Source organism: Oryza brachyantha, chromosome 2, assembly GCF_000231095.2.
Source record: "Oryza brachyantha chromosome 2, ObraRS2, whole genome shotgun sequence".
NCBI lineage: Eukaryota > Viridiplantae > Streptophyta > Magnoliopsida > Poales > Poaceae > Oryza > Oryza brachyantha.
The window spans coordinates 12,995,589-13,014,483 of NC_023164.2; the positions used below are offsets into that span (position 1 = coordinate 12,995,589).

Consider the following 18,895-nt stretch of genomic DNA (forward strand, 5'->3'; position numbering starts at 1 on the left):
GAGATAAAGTTGTTTAAAGTTCGAAATCTTAAGAAATATCTATAAGTGCAGTAACGATACACCTTCTATACAGTAATAACGCTATGTTGCTATAAAATATGTGTATCGTTACTGTACGACTGTAATAACGTCGTGATAGAAGTGCAGTAACATCACGATATACATGCAGTAATATGTGTGTGGCACAATTAAAGTAACGTTGTGATAGAAATACAGTAACATCCCAGTAGAAGTACAGTAACATCATGACAGTATATTGTTGCTGGAATACAACTAATGCATGTGGGAAAGCTAAAATATTGTATTTCTAATCTTTAGAGAGCAATATCTCATGTGTTTTATATTATTTTCTAAAACTGTTTTCACCACGTTGGTTAAAAAAATATGATTTAGAAAACTAGATCCGTCATGACTATATTTTGACGTTGTTACTGCATTTTATAAGACATGTTACTGTATTTTTACCTTCGTGTTACTGTACTTTTCAGATAAGGGAGTTAATAAAGGTGGGGTATGGAGAAAGGTCAAAGGATGGGTTTGACTGACAGGAGAGTGCTTTGACCAGCTTAGAAGAGGGGTTTGGGCCATTTGGAAGAGGGTGGGGGAGGGTTTGGGCCATTTGGAAGAGGGTGGGGGAGGGTTTGGGCCTTATGAGAAAAGGGGCATAAAATAGCTTATTCTAGAGTATACATATTAGTTACACTATATATATATACATCGATCAATTGATAAATTTAGATATGGGTAAAAGTTTTATATTAAAACGGAGAGGTAGCAGCTTTGTTCAACTATTGTTGGCTTGTTGAACCAATTGGCGTGCGGTTTGAGAAGATGGTGGCTTGGATTAGGCTGGCAAGCAAGCTACATGATGCATATGTACATTGTTACATGTGCGTTTCCAAGGGGGAAAAAAGAATCTATACGTATAATACTAAGCAAGGAGACTGCAAGATATAACCGCTTTTCTAATACAGATAATCTTGGTAATTATTCAAGCCTTAAATTTACCCATCGAAGTTCTGATTGCGAGGATATTCTGCTTAATTTTCAAGGGATAAAAAAAATGGACAGTTGTTAGTACACGTGAGAAGAGATCTGCCACTGCCAAACTTTTTTTGGGCCGAATAGGCTAAAATCGGCACAAGATGGGCCGGGCCGATAACCAAGCCCGGCCCAACAGCACTAAAACCCTAGCCCGTGGAGGGACCTATATAAGCCGCGACTAACGGGAGAGACGGCAGAGCAGCCGGCGGCGCCGCAGCAGGTAGGTCAGGAGGAGAAGGAGAGGGGAGCCGCCGCCGCCGCCGCCGCCGCCATGGGTAAGCCGCCTCCTTCCTCGGCCACCGTCTCCTCGAGCGCGTCTTCCCCCGTCTCCTCGTCGGCCGCTGACTGGCTCGTGGTGCGTTCCTCGCAGGTATCTCGCGTGACTCCATGCACAAGCGCCGCTCCACGGGCGGCAAGCAGAAGGCCTGGCGCAAGAAGCGAAAGTGAGTGGCCGATCCCATCCCTTCTCTCTCGTTCGTCTAGGGCTTCTGGTGGCGGCGGGTGGTTTTAGATTAGATCGAGTCGCTTTGTTCGAGTATATGATCTGGTGGACTCGAGGGCACAGCTTTCGTTAGGTTTGGATCTTAATGCGTTCTGGTAGAAAACCATCGACCTGTATAGATGATTGTAGTAGTATCATAAAAACATAGAATTTTCTAGTTTGGATTATTGTAGTGCGCTTTGAGTTTCTTGAACCTTTCCTAGTTTGCTGAATCTGAATCTGGAGCATTATCTGACATCTTGGTACTGTTTTATGTTATTTTATTGGCCATGTTACTTCAAGACTTGATGCTGGCTGTGTGATTGGAGGATGTAGCTAAACTTCCTTTCGATCTGTTAGTTTTGAATTCCTTCTCGTTTTTGCCATGAAGGTATGAGCTAGGTAGGCAGCCTGCCAACACCAAGCTGTCAAGCAACAAGACAGTGAGGAGGGTGCGTGTTCGTGGAGGTAATGTGAAGTGGAGGGCCCTCCGTTTGGATACCGGCAACTACTCGTGGGGAAGTGAGGCCGTCACCCGCAAGACCCGTGTCCTTGATGTGGTCTACAATGCATCAAACAATGAGCTTGTCAGGACGCAGACCCTTGTAAAGAGCGCTATTGTGCAAGTTGATGCTGCCCCCTTCAAGCAGTGGTACCTTACCCACTATGGAGTTGATATTGGTAGAAAGAAGAAGGCTCCTGCAGCCAAGAAGGATGCTGAGGTATTGTTTTTATTCAGTTCTATATATATTGATGTAAATGGTATCATAGATTCTTATACACACTTAAGCATAGTATAACTTTCTTGTGCATAACGAAGGTTATATGTAGTTCTTGAATTGGGATATTTATGCTTTTGACTGTGCACTTGTATCTGTTGTATTATGGTTCCTTGTGTATTACAAGAATGTATTTTCTACTAACTCTATAGTAGCATATTATCTTACTTAAATATTCTTCCACATTCACTTGGTAAAAAACGTAAAATCTGATGCTTAAGGGTAAGTAATTCGTGGGCTAGATGTTGCATTTGTTTTTGCCCCGAAATAGGTAATTTTTAATTTGTTTGCTTGATGTATTGCAGGTCGCAAAGAATTTGTTAATGTTAAAAGGAATTAACATCACCAAAACTTTGCATTCCTATATGTTATGTAACTCTGGGAGTAGCTCTTAGATTTACCAAAGTGTTTCAGACTTGTGGTTGTTCCTGTTTAACAGATTGACTCAATGTAGATTGCCTATGTGCTATCATATCATTTGATCATTTATTGTTGAATTTACAGGGCCAAGATGCTGAAGCTACCACAGAGGAAGCCAAGAAAAGCAACCATGTTATCAGGAAGATTGAGAAGCGCCAAGAGGGACGCACACTTGACCCACACATTGAAGAACAATTTAGCAGTGGGAGGTTGCTGGCCTGCATTTCTTCCCGCCCTGGGCAGTGCGGCCGAGCAGATGGGTAAGATTCCAACATGTCATCTTCATTTGCCGCCCACAAAATTGCAGACTTATCAATCTGAATGAACATAAAAAAAACTTTTAAGGGCATGGTCCTTCCATTTGTGCGTGGAAGCTTTATTGTTTTCGAAGAATTTTTTCCTAGATGTCATAACTCAAAAAAAAAGATATTGTAGTTCTGTTGTTGGCTCTTACCGTATTTCCTGGTATGCAGGGGCTTATGCACTTATGTGAGCTTATTATTGTAGATTTCCTGGTTTGCAGGGACACTATTGCTGATCTATTTTTGATTTTTATGATTCCTTGTCACAGCTATATCCTTGAGGGCAAGGAGCTGGAGTTCTACATGAAGAAGCTCCAGAGGAAAAAGGGCAAGGGTGCCGCGGCTTAGATCAACAAGTCTTTCTTTGTTGCTGGTTCTACACTGAAAGAACTACCTTTTTTGTTCCCAGAGAGCTACTATGTTATCTTTGCAGACGCATAGCTGTTTTTTTCTGTTTATTAATCAACTTTAGCATGATGACATGAGAATGGCTTATGTGCTCGGGATGTTATTAAGTTAAAAATGTACTTCTGCCTCGTTCATAATTTTGGTATTATCGCATTAACGTGGTCTACTTATTATGTTTGATTGGATTACTTTCTGTCGCCCGGGAGTTGCCCCTACTTCACAAATTACGTGTTTAAGGGTTCTGGAAGTTCTGGTTGACTAACGTACTATCTAATGTGTAAAAACGTTCCATTATTATACTTGGAAAACCTGCAGGAAACCGCTGGTGGAATTGGAATTGCTGGGGGTGATTGTATGGCTTTTTGGGAAAAGCCATATTTATTACAAATGAATAATAATTGTTAATAAAACTTTTCTACGTGTATTTTTAGCGATAGAAGAAAATAAACTTTGGTAAAAAATAAAAAAAGTAAGGGTCCTTTCAATCATAAGAATGAAAAAAACAGAGTAATAGAGAAAACATATCAGGAGGAAATACATAATAGGATTCAGAAAAAAAACGTTAACCGAAACTTGTATGGGAAGAGATATTCTTTTGGGCTTTGCAGGAAATATTTCTATAGGAATGAAATTCTTTAAAATTCCTACAAATTTTCTTTTGAATCAAAGGGGCCTAAATTTATAAGCATAACATAGGGTAACATAGGGTGATTGAATACACTGGTGACTGCTTCCCTTGTAAGCTATATTTAGAGTTAGGGTTGTCCACACTAGGCCCTGTTTAGTTTGTAAAAAGTTTTTTAAAAACCATATCGAAGTATTTTTGAATATCTAAATAGAGCATTAAATATATATAAACATTAAAATTAATTACACAGCTATTAGGAAAATTGAGTCGAATCTTTTGAGCTTTAATTAGTACGTAATTAGCCATAAGTGCTACCGTAACTCATATGTGCTAATAACAGATTAATTAGGCTCAAAAGATTCGTCTCGCAATTTTTTGGTAGAATATATAATTTGTTTTGTAATTAGACTATGTTAATACTTCAAATATGTGATGTTTTTTATAAAAATTTTTTTTGCAAACTAAACGGGCCTTAAGATGATTGAAAATTGCAAAGATTTCGGTCACCTCAACTGAAATCTGGTTGAATATATATGTGAAATCTAGAGCTTGGATACAACAATAAAATCACTATTAGTCATAATTTCTATATTCTACTATTGGATACAATATTTAATTCTACTACTAGCGTGGATGCGGAAAAAAAGTGATCTAAATCATTCCACTACCATTAGAAACCACCTTAAAATAGCACTTCTATTTAGGGGGTCTTACCCACCCACATCTTTTAAGTTAGTGACGCTTTCTGCCTTCGGCTATTTTGATTTTCAATATATACACGCATTAATCAAAAACAAAATTCGTCCTCTCGCTGCGGTGCTTTAATTGATTTCAACAAAATGAAACAGGCTTCTGTAACGTTTCCCCGTGTACTGGTGAGTTGTGACAGGTCGCTTGAGTTTCTCTGTTTTGTGAGAACTGTGCGTTTATGTACCATCAGTTGCCAATGCTCTTTTCAACAAGAGCAGCAGCACCACCACCACCACCAACAACAACAACAACAACAACAACAATAATAATAATAATGCACTGTTTATCTTTGGCATCGCGGCAACACCCTCAAAGACGGTAAATAGTATACTACAAGGCAAAGCGAACCACCCAGGGCCAACAATGACTCCGACTAAACTGGTACAAACAATTATGACAACACAGACTAGCCCTAGAATCCTTTTGGTAAGTAGTGTACACGGATAACTCGCCTCCGAAGAAGAGGCGGATGGATGTGCACAGCACGACAGGCTTGCATCAAACTCTCATTGAGCTACATATGCTACATATGCTACAAACTCTCACCTTATTTACACAGCCGGTGGTGTAAGCGTGTCAGCGGTCGAACGGGAACTCAGTGTCGTCCTCCCTCACCTTGAACGGCTCTCGGTGGCGACTGGAGCAGTACAGGTTCCACATCTTGTAGTAAGCACGTTCGAGGTTGCGTACCTGCAATCAAGATTCAGGACTTTCAATCCAGACACAAGAAATGTAATGCGTGACTGACATTTGAGGCAAGAACTTACCCATCTGGCCGTATCAAATAGTGGGCAAGTCATACGAACTTCCTTCAGCTTATTAGTCAAAGCTTGAAGCTTTCCCGGATTTACAGCGAGGTCTACCGCCCTATCTTCGTACTCTTTCATACTAAAAGAACCAAAAGGAAAAGGGCAGAGTTTAGTATGACATAGTCAACTGAAATTTTAGTGGTTGTTTAGTTCCCAAAATTTTTTTCCAAAAACATCACATCAAATATTTAGACATCTAAATAAAGCATTAAATATATATAAATATTAAAACTAATTATACAGTTATGGAGAAAATAGTAAGACGAATCTTTTGAGTCTAATTAGGACGTGATTAGCCATAAGTGCTACAGTAACCAACATGTGGTAATGCCGGATTAATTAGACTCAAAAGATTCGTCTCGTGGTTTCCAGGCGAAATCTGAAATTTGTTTTATAATTAGACTAAGTTTAATACTTTAAATGTGTGTTTAAAGTTTTAATGTGATGTTTTTGCAAAATTTTTTTGCAAACTAAACAACTCTTTAGTAGTAGTTGGTTTTTTTTCATCTGTACTTGCCTGCTGACAACCATCTCTTCCCCTAGCCCAGTGGCTAAGCATAGGGAACCAGCTACTCTGGTTGCCATTTTCTCAAGTGGAAGTGTGATCATTGGTAAGCCAGCCCACAATATGTCAGTCCCAGTAGTGTGCGCATTGCAGAGAGGGCTATAACCCAAAATAAATCACACAAGAGCATGCAATAAGAACATTATATGTTTTGTTTATGCAATGAACGAAAAATGAAATTATTGGTAGAAAATGCATACGTGTCCAGGAAAAGGTCTGCCAATGAGCTGCGCCTAATATGCTCATTTTTCATAGCAACATCAGTGAAGATGATCTGGTCTGGTCTGACTCCTCTCGCAGCGGCATCTGCAAAGTCATTTCTCCATAGGATTCAGCACCATAAACCAAAACTCTAGCCTTTCTTTTTCAGGTGGAATTAGCAGTCGAAAAGTGAAAAGTAAAGAGTTCAAGTATATACACTTACGTGCTCTTATTCTAGTTTCACCTGCTGCTGGGAACCTTAAAAGCCATAAGGCGCTGTTCGGAACACGTTTGAGAACATTGCACCTTCATAATTAGGAATAAGGGATACAGATTAGTCAGATGACCATAGTACTGGTTCGTGGGAGCTTCTGCAGGAATCATATAGAGAGCAGAAAAAAGAAAGGTATGATGTACACAGTGAACAGTTACCATGTATCAAATATTTCTGGATCCATCTTATAAAGCTGATTAAAGCATGCAAAGATGAACTTATCCTCAGGTAACCCATAATCTGTTCTTTTATGTGGGCATATAGGGTCAAGACAATCACGATTTTTCTGGCAGAAAGATGCAAGAGTCAGAAAATCAAAGATGATATGAATGAGAAGGGTAAAAGATATTATAACATGGCATAGGAACCTGTTTGTAGTCATTGACAAAATAACAATGAGGCAGATGGACGAGCTTCTCAGAATATATATGTGCATAGCAAGTTGGTGAAACAAACTGCAGGGTCATTTATAACTTGTAAGAAACCACATCCAATCTAAAACCACTTAACAATGTCTAGTCAGTAGTCACTCCTATCATACCTCGTCTGTAACTAGGTAGTCTATGTATGCAGCACCTGTTGTGCCAGGGAACCCCATGTATGAAACCTGGACAGGGGCCGGTTGCAGTGCAAAAATTTCATTCCTAGCACCCTGTTTAAATCATGAGCATAAATTTAAGTAGTAAATAGCAATGCAAAAGATCCTAGTATAATTTGATGCAAGTCGGCTTTCAGAAAACAAACCAAACTAATTCATACTCCTTTCTAAGGATACAACAAAATGATGCTTATATTTGTTGGCACAAGTCCTTACTTTACAAATAATTATATAGAAAGGCTGTTAAAGCCTATGTGATGTGTAATTTTCCACCACAATACTTAGTTAAATATTCAAAGGGGCCCATTATGGTAAAGGAATACCCAAAAAGAATCAAAGTGTGTGCAATAAGAAGAGATATATGTTCATAAAAGCATAAGTATTGTGTATTACCTTTGTGTAACCATTGAGGTTTATTAATATTTGTATTTTGTCCTGATTAATGATTCTGGCAATCATATCAGAGGTCATGGCAGACACATCCACAAAATGCTCGGCCTCAGACTGAATACGCTGCCTCCACTCAGTACCATCATTTTGGCTCAGCGCATAGCAAAAGACCTGTCACACCCAAACATGAGTTGTACATGAGATTGCAGCAGAAACATATCAACAACATGCTAGAAAGAGAGAAGGTGAAACAACCTCAATATTGTCACGATCATGCATTCCAAAGACTGAACCCATGAGATGGGAGAGGGGATGATTCCCAAAATCACTACTCACATATCTGAAATATTAACAAGGGAATCCCAATTACTGCACTGCTCAGGAATCTTCCTGAAGCAAGACAATCGAGAATTTCAATACATACCCAACCCTTAGTCGACAGTGTTTACCCTCTGCTTTGACTGGAACAGGAGGTGGATGCACAAAGGGTGGCAATCCAAAACGCGAAGCAATCAAGGAACAATGAGCAGCATATTTACGGCTGGCAAGTAAAAATATAATTAATAAGAATAATTAACAAGAATATTTATTAATGATGTAAAGAACAGAACGGTATAGGCCCACACCTTATCTCTAATGCAAGCATGGGATCAATGGGATATGCGATGGCATGGAAAGGTTGCACACTTGGAAGTACTGACATCTACAGGTAAACACATGAAATATGTAAGTTGTGGGAAAAGGTAACTAACTCGGCTTAAAAATTGAACCTGATTGTTATTTCTAAAAGTTCACCTTTATTTGCTTTCTGATAATTTCTTCAACATCACAAAACATGGAATTCCTGTTTTCCCAATCACACACGCACTGTAGCAACAAAAAAAAAAGGTTACAGACAACAGCAATGGAAGTCATTGACATTAAACAACATTGAGACTACGGCCGAATTAATAGCAGATGGAAAGCTGAGCAGAAATTCCAGATAAGAACTTAAAAATCTCTTATGAATGGTCTGCAATGTGATTGTCAAGAGAACATGTTCTTTGCATCAATAAATTTTATCGAGCATAACTTATAACTGCTGAACGACAATCAACAAGTTTGTACTAATTTGCACATTATACCATGTTCCAAACTTAGTGCAGTGAAAAACTAGTCCTGTTAAGACAAGGTACTTCGTGCTTTTTCTGTCCATTTATTACGAAACAACAAAATTACTAGGTTTAAGATAAGTGATGAATGTTCCCATACAATCCCTCTGGTCACAGGTGAGTGATGTTTTGTTTTGGACATCAACAAGGTGATATGCACCCGACTCTGCAGTTATTACTCTACAAATGTTTCTTTTTTGTATGGGTGCATTCGGTTGGGGGGAGTACAGTCAACGATACGCACATATATATTTCTGGCCAGTTTTCCCTTTATACAAGATCAAATCTTTTATCACATATGGGTAAGTATAATAAAACTTTCAATTATGATGATTACACCACCACAACATAGAAGTGATTACCTGTAAAGTATGCAAAAGGTTGCAGGTTGCTTCAGGAAAATCAGGACGCAAACGAAGAGCCTGTTTGTAGCTAACTATAGCTGTTTCAACATGTCCACTGCAGAAAAGGTACACCCCACAGTTTATGATTGTATACTAATACCAAACAGAAATGAGGAAACTAAAAGAGGTACAGTTCACATTGTTGGATAAGTCTCTACAGTTTGTACCTGTCTTTATAAGCTGAGGCTAAGTTGGCATGGGCTTCTGCCATGGTTGGCCTGATTGTTGCAGCTTGAATGTAATCCTGAATTGCTTCGTTAACTCTACCGATCTCCTTGAATGTATTCCCTCTATTAACTAGTGCATCAGCTGCTGTAGGATCTACCCGAAGTACTTCAGTATAGCATGTGATAGCATCAGCATAGTTTCCCTGGTGCACGTACAAAGTGAACATTTAGGATCGACATGTGGATACGGATTGCTGTTCAAGAAGCTATTCAATTTGTTTCTTGAAAGATTTTATCACAAGTGAGGTGGAGGAAAAGGAAACAGCAAGCTAGAACCTGTTGCTTGTATATCACAGCCAAGTTGTTAAGAGGAGAAGATAACCCAGATGTCACAGATATTGCTGCTTTGTAAAATGAAGCAGCCGCACTTATCAGGTTCCTGCAGGATATTTTGGTATTAATTAGCCTACTAACATCATTTATCAGTTAAATAAAAGATTTCCCTTAAACCTTATTATTGGATACAAGGAATTGAAGATTCTCACCACTCCATATAAATATTTCCTAGGTTAGTAAGAGCTTGTGGATGGTTTGCTTGCAGTGCAAGGCATGACTGCATAAAGAAAAGTAAGTCACAGACTGCGGTGGAAACAACAAGTACAAAAAAGGCAAGAAATCATACTCTGTAGCAGCTAATTGCTTCTTCCACTCTTCCAGCATCTTTAAGTGCATTACCCTAGAGAGAAAAAGGCTTGCCATTCAACTATTTATTATTTACAAACAATTATCAACAGCTTGTGGTCAGGTGGCTTACCATGTTATTGTATGCTTCAACAAACTGTGGATCGTAGACTATAGCTTGATTGTAACAACGAATTGCCATATCAAGCTGGCCTTGCTCATAGTAAATGGTAGCAAGATTACCTGCATGAAAATGTCCCCCCTACCTTTGTATTACGAGGTATACTAAGGCTCTACTTTGAAGGTAAAGAAACGACCATTCTCTTGTAAGCTTGTTGGTATCTCACCCATGATGAATATCTAAATAAATGGACTCGAAGGGGTAATATTCAATTAGTACTTACATGTCTTTCGAAGAACTTAAGAGGTCTACAATTGTTTTATAAAAAGAAAACAATGGTACACAGAAAAGATTAAAGAAGGTTCAGTAAACTACAAAGATAAGAATTATGAATCTCACCGTAAGCCATTGCATAGTCAGGACGTGCCTGCACTGCACGCTGATATGATATAATGGCTTCTTGAGACATTCCCATGGCCTGGAAAAGCAAATTTATATATATAAAGATCCATATTTGCTTTAAATCCCCCCAAACTATTGCAGGCTATCTGGCAAGATGCTTGTACCCTAACTCACGATATAAACTTTACCTTATAAACATTCCCTTGATTGAGATATGCATCAGCAAAAGATGGCTTAAGTTTAACAGCTTCCTGAAAATCCAAGGTAAGCATGGCCTCAGGGAAATCAAACACTTGTCATTTGCCGCCATCTTGGCAGATGATATATAAGGTATAAAACAAAGAAGGCTTTGTATAAACTTCAATACCATAATAGCCTAGCACCATGTCATGATACTTCATCCAAAAACATAGGTGACTCTTACTTTTCACAGATTATAATATTCCGTGCAAGACTATTTTATCAGATTCAGTAAGGCAAATAATCAAACTTGTGTGAGTAATTTATTTGGAACATACATAATTAGCTCACTTATGTGCAGTAACTCATTAAGAGGCCACAAAATACATATTTAGATGTGTCACATTCACACCGTTCCTGTTATCGTTATCCATGGGAAATCATTAAAGAACCTCCAGCCAACATATGTATTACTTGTTTTATTAAAATAAAAGAAAAGGGGCATGGGCTGAGCTGAGACACATGGGGGCCACTGGCCATGCATGACTAGCAGGGCAGCCAGCAATCAATGTGGCATTCAAAGGAGAAATCTAGGTGTTTCACTATATGTGACCACGCGACAGAAGTGGGGTGGAAAGAAGGCAAAATTAGCAAAAGGATCTTTCTCCTTTGGTTGTGATGCTGAGTTAAAATGCTTTAACTATGAAATTGTGCTAGTTATGGTGTTCAACCAGTAGCAGGGAAGAAGATTATTCATGGATAATGGACAGGTGGGAGGTTAATGAAGAGGAAGGGTTTCCTCAAAATACTCCACTCATATGTGTTCGAAGACTCCAAGAGCTAACAAGGCACTGCAATGTGCGCTAAGACAGACCAGACGAATATCAATGAATAAGAAACTAGAAAAAGAAAAGCACAGCAACAAAAAAATATGTAGTTCCACAATGGCACAATCTGACAAATCATACCAAAAGTACATCTTGTATAAAGCAACAAAGTAAGAGATTAGCTCGAGTTGTTTGATCTAGAAAATTTTAGATAATCGCATCATTTTGATCATGTGAAAAACCAACAGCCTAAATGCATAGAGCAATTCTGGTTACAGAATGTACAGACTATTGGGTATTGCATATCAAAAAAACTCCTAGCTATTTAAACAGAAAAATCCTTTGGGATCTAAGAAGCATTTTGCAAAATGGTGTCATCAAGCTTGAATGCTGCAAAAAAAAAGCGTGAGAATTCAAACATATCCAGTAATGGCATTTACCTTATAATATAGTAAAGCTTTATCCAGATCGCCTGCCTCCATGAATAGGCCAGCAAGATTCGACCATGCAATTGCAAACTGTGGATCTATACGTAGTGCTTCAATATAACAATTGTATGCCTACAAGTACAATGAATTAATATGTCAAATAACAGCATATTCGAGCAATGCATGCATGAGGGCAAGATTCTTGCTAGAAGTTATCAATCATACAAATAAAAAGCCTAAGTAGAATATAAAAATGTTCAGCGTCATCCTTGTGACAGTTTGAAACATATGTATTTGGCCAATCAACATAAAAGGAAACATGTTTATATACAATACTCAATTGATAAGATAGTATGGTAACAAAATTTATGTACATACGGGGTGAAAAAGCAGAATGGAAAAGAGCATATCAGTGCATACAAATAATGGGGGATAGTGTAAAGTCAAAATACAAAGAGTGTACACGAAATTAATAGCTAAAAGTATCCAGAACTAAATCCCACCTCCTGAATAAAACCTTGGGCCTTCATCAGATTACCAAGATTGCTGTGCGCATCAACCTAAATCAATGACAAATAGGCATCAGTTTAAAGAAGAAAAAAAATCCTACCAAAAATTTTAGAAATACACACCAATCGAGGGTTGATTGCAAGTGCTTGTCTACAGCATTGAGCTGCCTCATTCAATCTCCCTTTCCGTGTATATGCACTAGCAAGATTTGACCAAGCATCGCAGAAGTTTGGCCTCAGCTAAAACATTCAACCAAAAAATAGGTGAAAAGTTCAGATACATATCAAGACAAGAAAAGATAAACAAGACAAACCACATGGACTAAATAAAACATGTTTTTCAAGTACTTATTTCCAATGGGACCAAGGATAAGACCACAGTCCTGGATGTTTCGTCAGAATATATAAGATCTCACAAGAAAATGGCAACAATTACCAAAAATACAGGTACGGAAACCACAATCCTGAAACTATATGAGCAGAAAATGAAGAGTTGGTCGTTGTTGCAAATTAAATTGATGAAGTTTGAAATAATTAAGGTGGCAATTTCAAACCAAAATTTACAGGTTAAGTTTTTAAAAAATGTAAGTTTTACACATTGCAATGGACACTGGAATCATATCAACAGAAGGTGCCAACTCAATTCTCTATCAATCATTTTAATATATGGTATTGCAAGACCATGCCCAACAATTTGACAATGGTGTGACAGACATCAAAGCAACGAAAAGCAATTTATAAAAACACACTTGAACCAGATTCTGTGAATTTCAATAATAACTTAGGATGAAAAAAGAAACAAATAACAAGAACAAAATAAGGAAATGTAATGCACAGCAGAAGCAACCTGAATGGCCGTTAGATAGTAACGGATTGCAAGATCAACATCACCTTTCTCCTGCATAGCAAAAAATACCGCGTCTATTTTAGAATTCAGTATGGACTTTAAAACAATAATACTCATTGGCAAATGAGATTTTTTTCCATGATTTGTGTCACCAACTACCTTCCATGCATTGGCCATGTTGCCATAGCACTCTGCAAAGTTTGGATCAATTGCAAGAGCCTCCTCATTCTTTGCAATACACATATCATAATTGCGTATCTGCAAAAGACAATGAATAGCAAGTTTGTAATAAAATATGTGCGAAAGGCAAAAATATATGCATCAAATGGCATCGAGTATTCAAGTCAATATTTACCTGATAATAAATAGCTCCAAGAAGAAGCAAGTTATCAGTCCGTCGTGGACTCTTCTCATAAACGATGTTACCATGCTCTAATGCCTCTCTATACTTTCCAGACCGGTAATTCTGATGAGCAAGTGCCAAATGGCGTTCTACATCAACAGCTGAAATAACCCGATGAAAACTTGATTAGACCTAGCATGTGATATCAATATAAATAAAGCCAGAGAAAATGAAATTCCTTAAGATTTTTCATTGCACAATTATATTTCATTCCAACAAAGGATTTTTCATGTATACTTCTACTGTAAAAAACTTTCGGCTTTGGAAAACATTAGGCTGTGAACAGATGATGAAAGTCGACTCATCTAGCAGAAGGAGAAAACCATATTGTAGGCCAGAAGGCAATTTCAGGGATGAGTACACGACATGTGAAACACATTTGTAATAGGATAATGCAAGAACCAACAGGCATTGACTGAGATACTATTTACACATTTATATATCTTCACATGCAATTCCAAGTGATGATTTTTAGTCTTTACCAATTTAAACCAGTTAGAATGGATTTTTCTCAATATGGATAAAGAAAATAAGTTAAGGTATAGCTTTCTAACATTACAGACAGTAGTGGCAGGGATGCCACAGAGACCAAAGGAGACAGAGTCACAGCGCTGCATTCAGTGGAGGTGGGGTAAAGCCATATGGGAGAAGATGGAGTTGATGGAGTATTAGGAGATGGGCTAGATTGTTCATTTCAAACAAAAACTGACAGCATTCTTCTTTCTAACAGTAACAATCTCATGAACCAATGGCATGGGTGGCATAAGAAGCCAAGACAATTTCATCCAGTGACACATTGACACTTAAGGAATCGAAAGTTTTCAATACCATATAAGGGAACTTTGAATCACATATAAAGAAATTTCTCTTTCAGAAAAAGCATAAGATAATTCACTTCAAGTAACCATTGGACGTTCTTCAAGTACCATGTCTCTGCATGCCACACCCTTGATCAAACTGTTTGCAGCTTGTAAATGTCAAACATACACCATCTTAGTAACTATCAAATATACTAAGTTGCACCCAAACAAGTTGCTAGCAGTGGACTACTGGACTAATTCAAAATTGCTAGCAGTGGACTAATTCAAAATTGCTAGCAGTGGACTAATTCAACCAGAGTTAGCAACGAAGATGGGACTTCTTCGCTTCTTGATTATGTACAACTCCTAAACTCATTAATACCACAAAATGGGTAAAGCTGTCAATAGATAAGATGGAGTTTGTCAACAAAACACTCCACTTATTGTGTGAGATGTGTTTTATCTTCAGACAGCCAAACTGAACTTTGAACATTTCTCATGCAATAAATGAAAACAACAACAAGACGATAGATGTTTTGAAGTCCTTCGACTTAAAAAGTATAAAGGAAACTTCTAAATAAATTTGTTTATATGCATCCTAATGTGAGGACAAAATCCTCTGCAAAAAATTATGAAATATGAACCTTTAGGTATGCTCATAGTGCATTAAAATGAACCACTAAACCACCGTTCACTTGGAAAGGAAAGAAACGAAAAGAAAGAAAACTCCTCTTGTTTCCCATGAGTGCACTTCCCAAACCGCTAAAACAGTATTTTTTTATTTTTTATTTTTTTGCAAAATTTTATATGTTGCTTTAAAAACTCATATTAATCCATTTTCAAGTTTGCTTAATTTATCATTCAATAATGAGATACCTCGTCTTCTTCACTCACCCTAAATCAAGTACTCAGAGATCACTGAATAATCCCATGTATCAATTCAATAAATCTTACCACCCAGTAACTTGATCTGATTATGCCATGTGTAACAAAAATCCAAATGTTCAAACAGACATAGAAGCTTAGCAACCCAAACAGTAATAATCAGAATCTGGGGCACTTTTGCTTGTCTTACTTAGGCACATCGCCCGTACAGATCAAGACATCACTACCTTATAGTAAGTAGTAATTCAACTGCTCACTGCTCATCCATATCCAGAACCAGAAAAAGATCACATCCACGTCCATTTCCCAACAGGTATTAGGCTGACGCAGAACACCATCGAGAATAGAAGGTTCACCAAAGGGCTGAAACATACAAAAAGGTGTACCATTTCTAACCTAGAATAAACCACCTAGAACCCATTTTTGTCCACTTGTTACAGCCGAAAATAGATGGTCTGCAAGTTGCAATATTTAATCTAAAAAAGCCAAAACTACATATGCTTCCACTAATTAACAGATCACGGAAGTAAAGAATCCCCCCAACTCCATCGGGATCCATTTTTCCCCAAAAAAGGAGTAGACGCCTCTCCCAAATCTAATCACATACTACGTAGTACTATTCGCAGCCCACTCACAGAAATAAAAGAAAAAATAATTATATTAGTAGAAAAAACCAAGAACATAAGCTTAATAGAAAGGAATAAAATTTTTAACAAAAAAAAATCCCCTTACCCCCAAGCTGCTTTGGCTTGGGCTCGGGCTGGGCCTGGGCCCTGGCGTCGATCGGCGCGGGCGGCAGCAGGAACGAGGCGGGCGACGGGGCCCCCGTCGGCTCCTCGAGCTCGGCGGCGCGGACGAACCCTAGCCAGTCGGCGGCGCCCCCGAGCACCACCGGCGCCGCCGCGGCGCCCGGCTGCTGCGGCCGCGGTTGGCCGGGCTGCAGCGAGAGCATCTCCGCCTCCCTAGGGAGCCGCCGGTCGGCCGGCCAGATCGCCGGGCGGGAGCAGATCGCGGGGGGGGGGGGGGGGGGGAGAGGAGGGGGATTGCTTCCAGCGCCTTCGAGAGGTTGGGGAAGAGAGAGAGAGAGCGCAGTAATTGCCGCCGCGTTGGGAATCGGGAATGGAAAAGAAAAAACGGAAGCTGCTCTGCGGGACGGAGAGCGCAGGTGTGTGTGTATATAATAATAAATTAATAATCATATACGGAGGCCGCTACGGATATATATACTCCTCTGCAGTCCCGCGACGGAAAAGAAATCCCCTTTCAAAGAAATTTGTCAGTTTCCAGCTTTTTTAAGTAAGGGCATGACTGCATGAGCAAGGCTTCATCGTGGAGCCCGGTTTGACGGAGCTGGACGAGTCTTCTCTCGCTTACTGTTCAAGGTAACGATAACTGATATATATAAATCCATAAACTCTTTGGTGCGGGTAACTAATATTAAGTTAGAGTTATGTGGAACAGAGAGAAGAAAAAACGTAAGTATCTTTTATAGTATGATGGATGATTTGTAGAGGATGTAGGTGGTTAAAGAAAACAAAAGTGGTCAACGGTGATGGTGAAATAATGTTGCCCCAACTAAAGAAGGGAAAAGAGGAGGTGAAAGAAGACATTAAGCCGCTATGGAGATGGTGTAGGTGATGGTTATGCACCTTACTTGGCATTGTATCTTTTCTAGCTCTGGTGATTGCTGACTAGCGAACGACGTTGCCTCAAGCCAAATCTAGAGAACGAAGAGGTGACAGAGGCTACATCTAGAGCAACGAGACGTCATGGGAAAGAACAACCGACCAGTGGGTGTTGCCGAAGCAGCCTCACTACCGCCATCAATAGATTCAACGACCACTTGGTCGTCGTCGTCACTATTGTGATGGTGCTGGGATGAATAGTGTCTCTGGGGTATTACTAGTATTTCTTGATCAGATTGGAGAAAAGAGAGATGATGTGTCACTCGATCAAATAGGAGAGATAGGAAATGGGGAGAGTGTTTTTTTTGGTGGTGTGCGCGCCTAGGTTACAAGAGATGGTGAAAGTATTTTTTTTAATGAGCCCGCCTAGGTTATTTGCGAGATAAACTCAGGAGCTTTGTAGATGGCTTCACGTACTTTTGACTATGTGGTTAGAACCAAAAATCATTATGCATTGATTATACCCTAATAGGTCTAGGGATGTTTTCAAATCTAACTTGCCACTTAACCGTGGAAGACAGATCAGGAAAACTCACAGCACATGATTAATTACACATGAGCTACTTAAACTTTAAAAAATGGATTTATTTAATTTTTAGAGAAAGATTGTATAGGAAGCATTACTAAAATACGTGTGGTTTAGCAGGCTGGGAAATGTGCTCCCATAATGCGAGAAAGTAGCTAAGCCAATAAGGTCATCCATACGGGGCCTTAGATACATCATTATTTATATTTTATGGGAGCAATTGCAAATCTGACTCTACTTTGAACACGAACTGCAGATTTGATCCTACCTTTTTAGCTTTGTAGATTTGACCTTCTTATTTAAAAACGAAGCAGTTGAGTGACCATGCTCCGTGAAAGCCATTTAACACCATTAAATAAAGGACGACATGACCGATTTGTCCTTGCTTTTTTGACCCTATTGTATATTAACTTATAGGAAATAAGTGTAAATATTTATTAAGAAAGATTGGAATAAACTTAGAACTATATTTGATAGATTGATGCTAGTTTGATATATATAATTTCAAATTTGATAAATTTGAATTTAAATTTATATAATTCGAAATTTGATATTTATTTGATAGATTTGAGGTTAGTTTGAGATATATAATTCTAAATTCAATAAATTTGACATGTAAGTTAATATACTTCAAAAATTTGAATTTTTTTTGATACATTTGAGGTTAATTTGATATATATAATTTCAAATTCGATAATTTCAACTTAAATTAATAAAATTCGAAATTATTGATTTGAAATAGCTGAATGTAATAGGTACGTCGCTCGTGTAAGCTAGCACGGTGGCTGGCGATCACCGATTCACCGGCCATACATTTCGTTTTGCAGAATCGCAGCTGCTGTTGATGAGGGAATTTGATTAAACGCTACACGATCGATCGATCGATCGAGCGATCGATGGATCTCATGCAGGTTCTTCGTCACCGCCAATGCCGCCGTGAGCGCTTGCAGCGTCGTCGTCATCCTCGTGCCGACGGCTGCTCGCCGCGAGGTTCAAACCGGCCGGCGATGAGAGCCGACCTGACACGGTCGCAGAAGACCGACACCTGCTCGTAGATCGCCATCCAACCGGCGTGGCTGTTCCCGTTCTTCCCCAGCTCCGCTATGGCGCCCGCCGCCGTGACGACGTCAGTGAGCACCATGCCGAGCACTTGCATGCATCTCTCCCGCACTGCCCGTTATGGCCGGGCCGGCCACTGCGGTGCCGCCTCCTCCCTGCCCGCTGTGGCCG

At 39.1% G+C, this 18,895-nt stretch overlaps 2 protein-coding genes across 2 annotated transcripts; one reads left to right on the forward strand and one right to left on the reverse strand.

Annotated features, from left to right (window-relative positions):
* Positions 1-1,284: 1,284 nt before the first annotated feature.
* On the forward strand, positions 1,285-3,600 carry LOC102714073 (40S ribosomal protein S8). Its single transcript, XM_006648581.2, has 5 exons — positions 1,285-1,319; positions 1,415-1,487; positions 1,917-2,247; positions 2,809-2,984; positions 3,296-3,600. Exons 1-5 carry the CDS (start codon positions 1,316-1,318, stop codon positions 3,372-3,374), a joined length of 663 nt encoding a protein of 220 aa, XP_006648644.2. The 5' UTR covers positions 1,285-1,315; the 3' UTR covers positions 3,375-3,600.
* A 1,494-nt stretch (positions 3,601-5,094) lies between these two features.
* LOC102717126 (probable UDP-N-acetylglucosamine--peptide N-acetylglucosaminyltransferase SEC) lies at positions 5,095-16,428 on the reverse strand. Its single transcript, XM_006647231.3, has 28 exons — positions 16,187-16,428; positions 13,722-13,870; positions 13,526-13,624; positions 13,367-13,417; positions 12,643-12,759; positions 12,514-12,570; positions 12,023-12,142; positions 10,764-10,826; positions 10,573-10,651; positions 10,186-10,295; positions 10,054-10,107; positions 9,917-9,984; positions 9,708-9,810; positions 9,372-9,574; positions 9,163-9,259; positions 8,445-8,516; positions 8,276-8,352; positions 8,074-8,190; positions 7,905-7,989; positions 7,653-7,820; positions 7,203-7,313; positions 7,030-7,116; positions 6,820-6,947; positions 6,611-6,693; positions 6,387-6,492; positions 6,139-6,285; positions 5,580-5,700; positions 5,095-5,502 (listed from the first exon to the last, which is right to left on the reverse strand). Exons 1-28 carry the CDS (start codon positions 16,404-16,406, stop codon positions 5,389-5,391), a joined length of 3,006 nt encoding a protein of 1,001 aa, XP_006647294.3. The 5' UTR covers positions 16,407-16,428; the 3' UTR covers positions 5,095-5,388.
* Positions 16,429-18,895: the final 2,467 nt, after the last annotated feature.

Coding starts and splice junctions, on each gene's coding strand:
- LOC102717126 (XM_006647231.3), bottom strand. CDS start 16,406: ATGCTCTCGCTGCAGCCCGGCCAACCGCGGCCGCAGCAGCCGGGCGCC. Junction 9,260..9,371: donor GCCTCAGCTTATAAAGACAG/GTACAAACTGTA, acceptor CCTTTTCTGCAG/TGGACATGTTGAAACAGCTA. Junction 7,117..7,202: donor ACTACCTAGTTACAGACGAG/GTATGATAGGAG, acceptor ATGACCCTGCAG/TTTGTTTCACCAACTTGCTA.
- LOC102714073 (XM_006648581.2), top strand. Junction 2,248..2,808: donor CAGCCAAGAAGGATGCTGAG/GTATTGTTTTTA, acceptor TTGAATTTACAG/GGCCAAGATGCTGAAGCTAC. Junction 2,985..3,295: donor CAGTGCGGCCGAGCAGATGG/GTAAGATTCCAA, acceptor TCCTTGTCACAG/CTATATCCTTGAGGGCAAGG.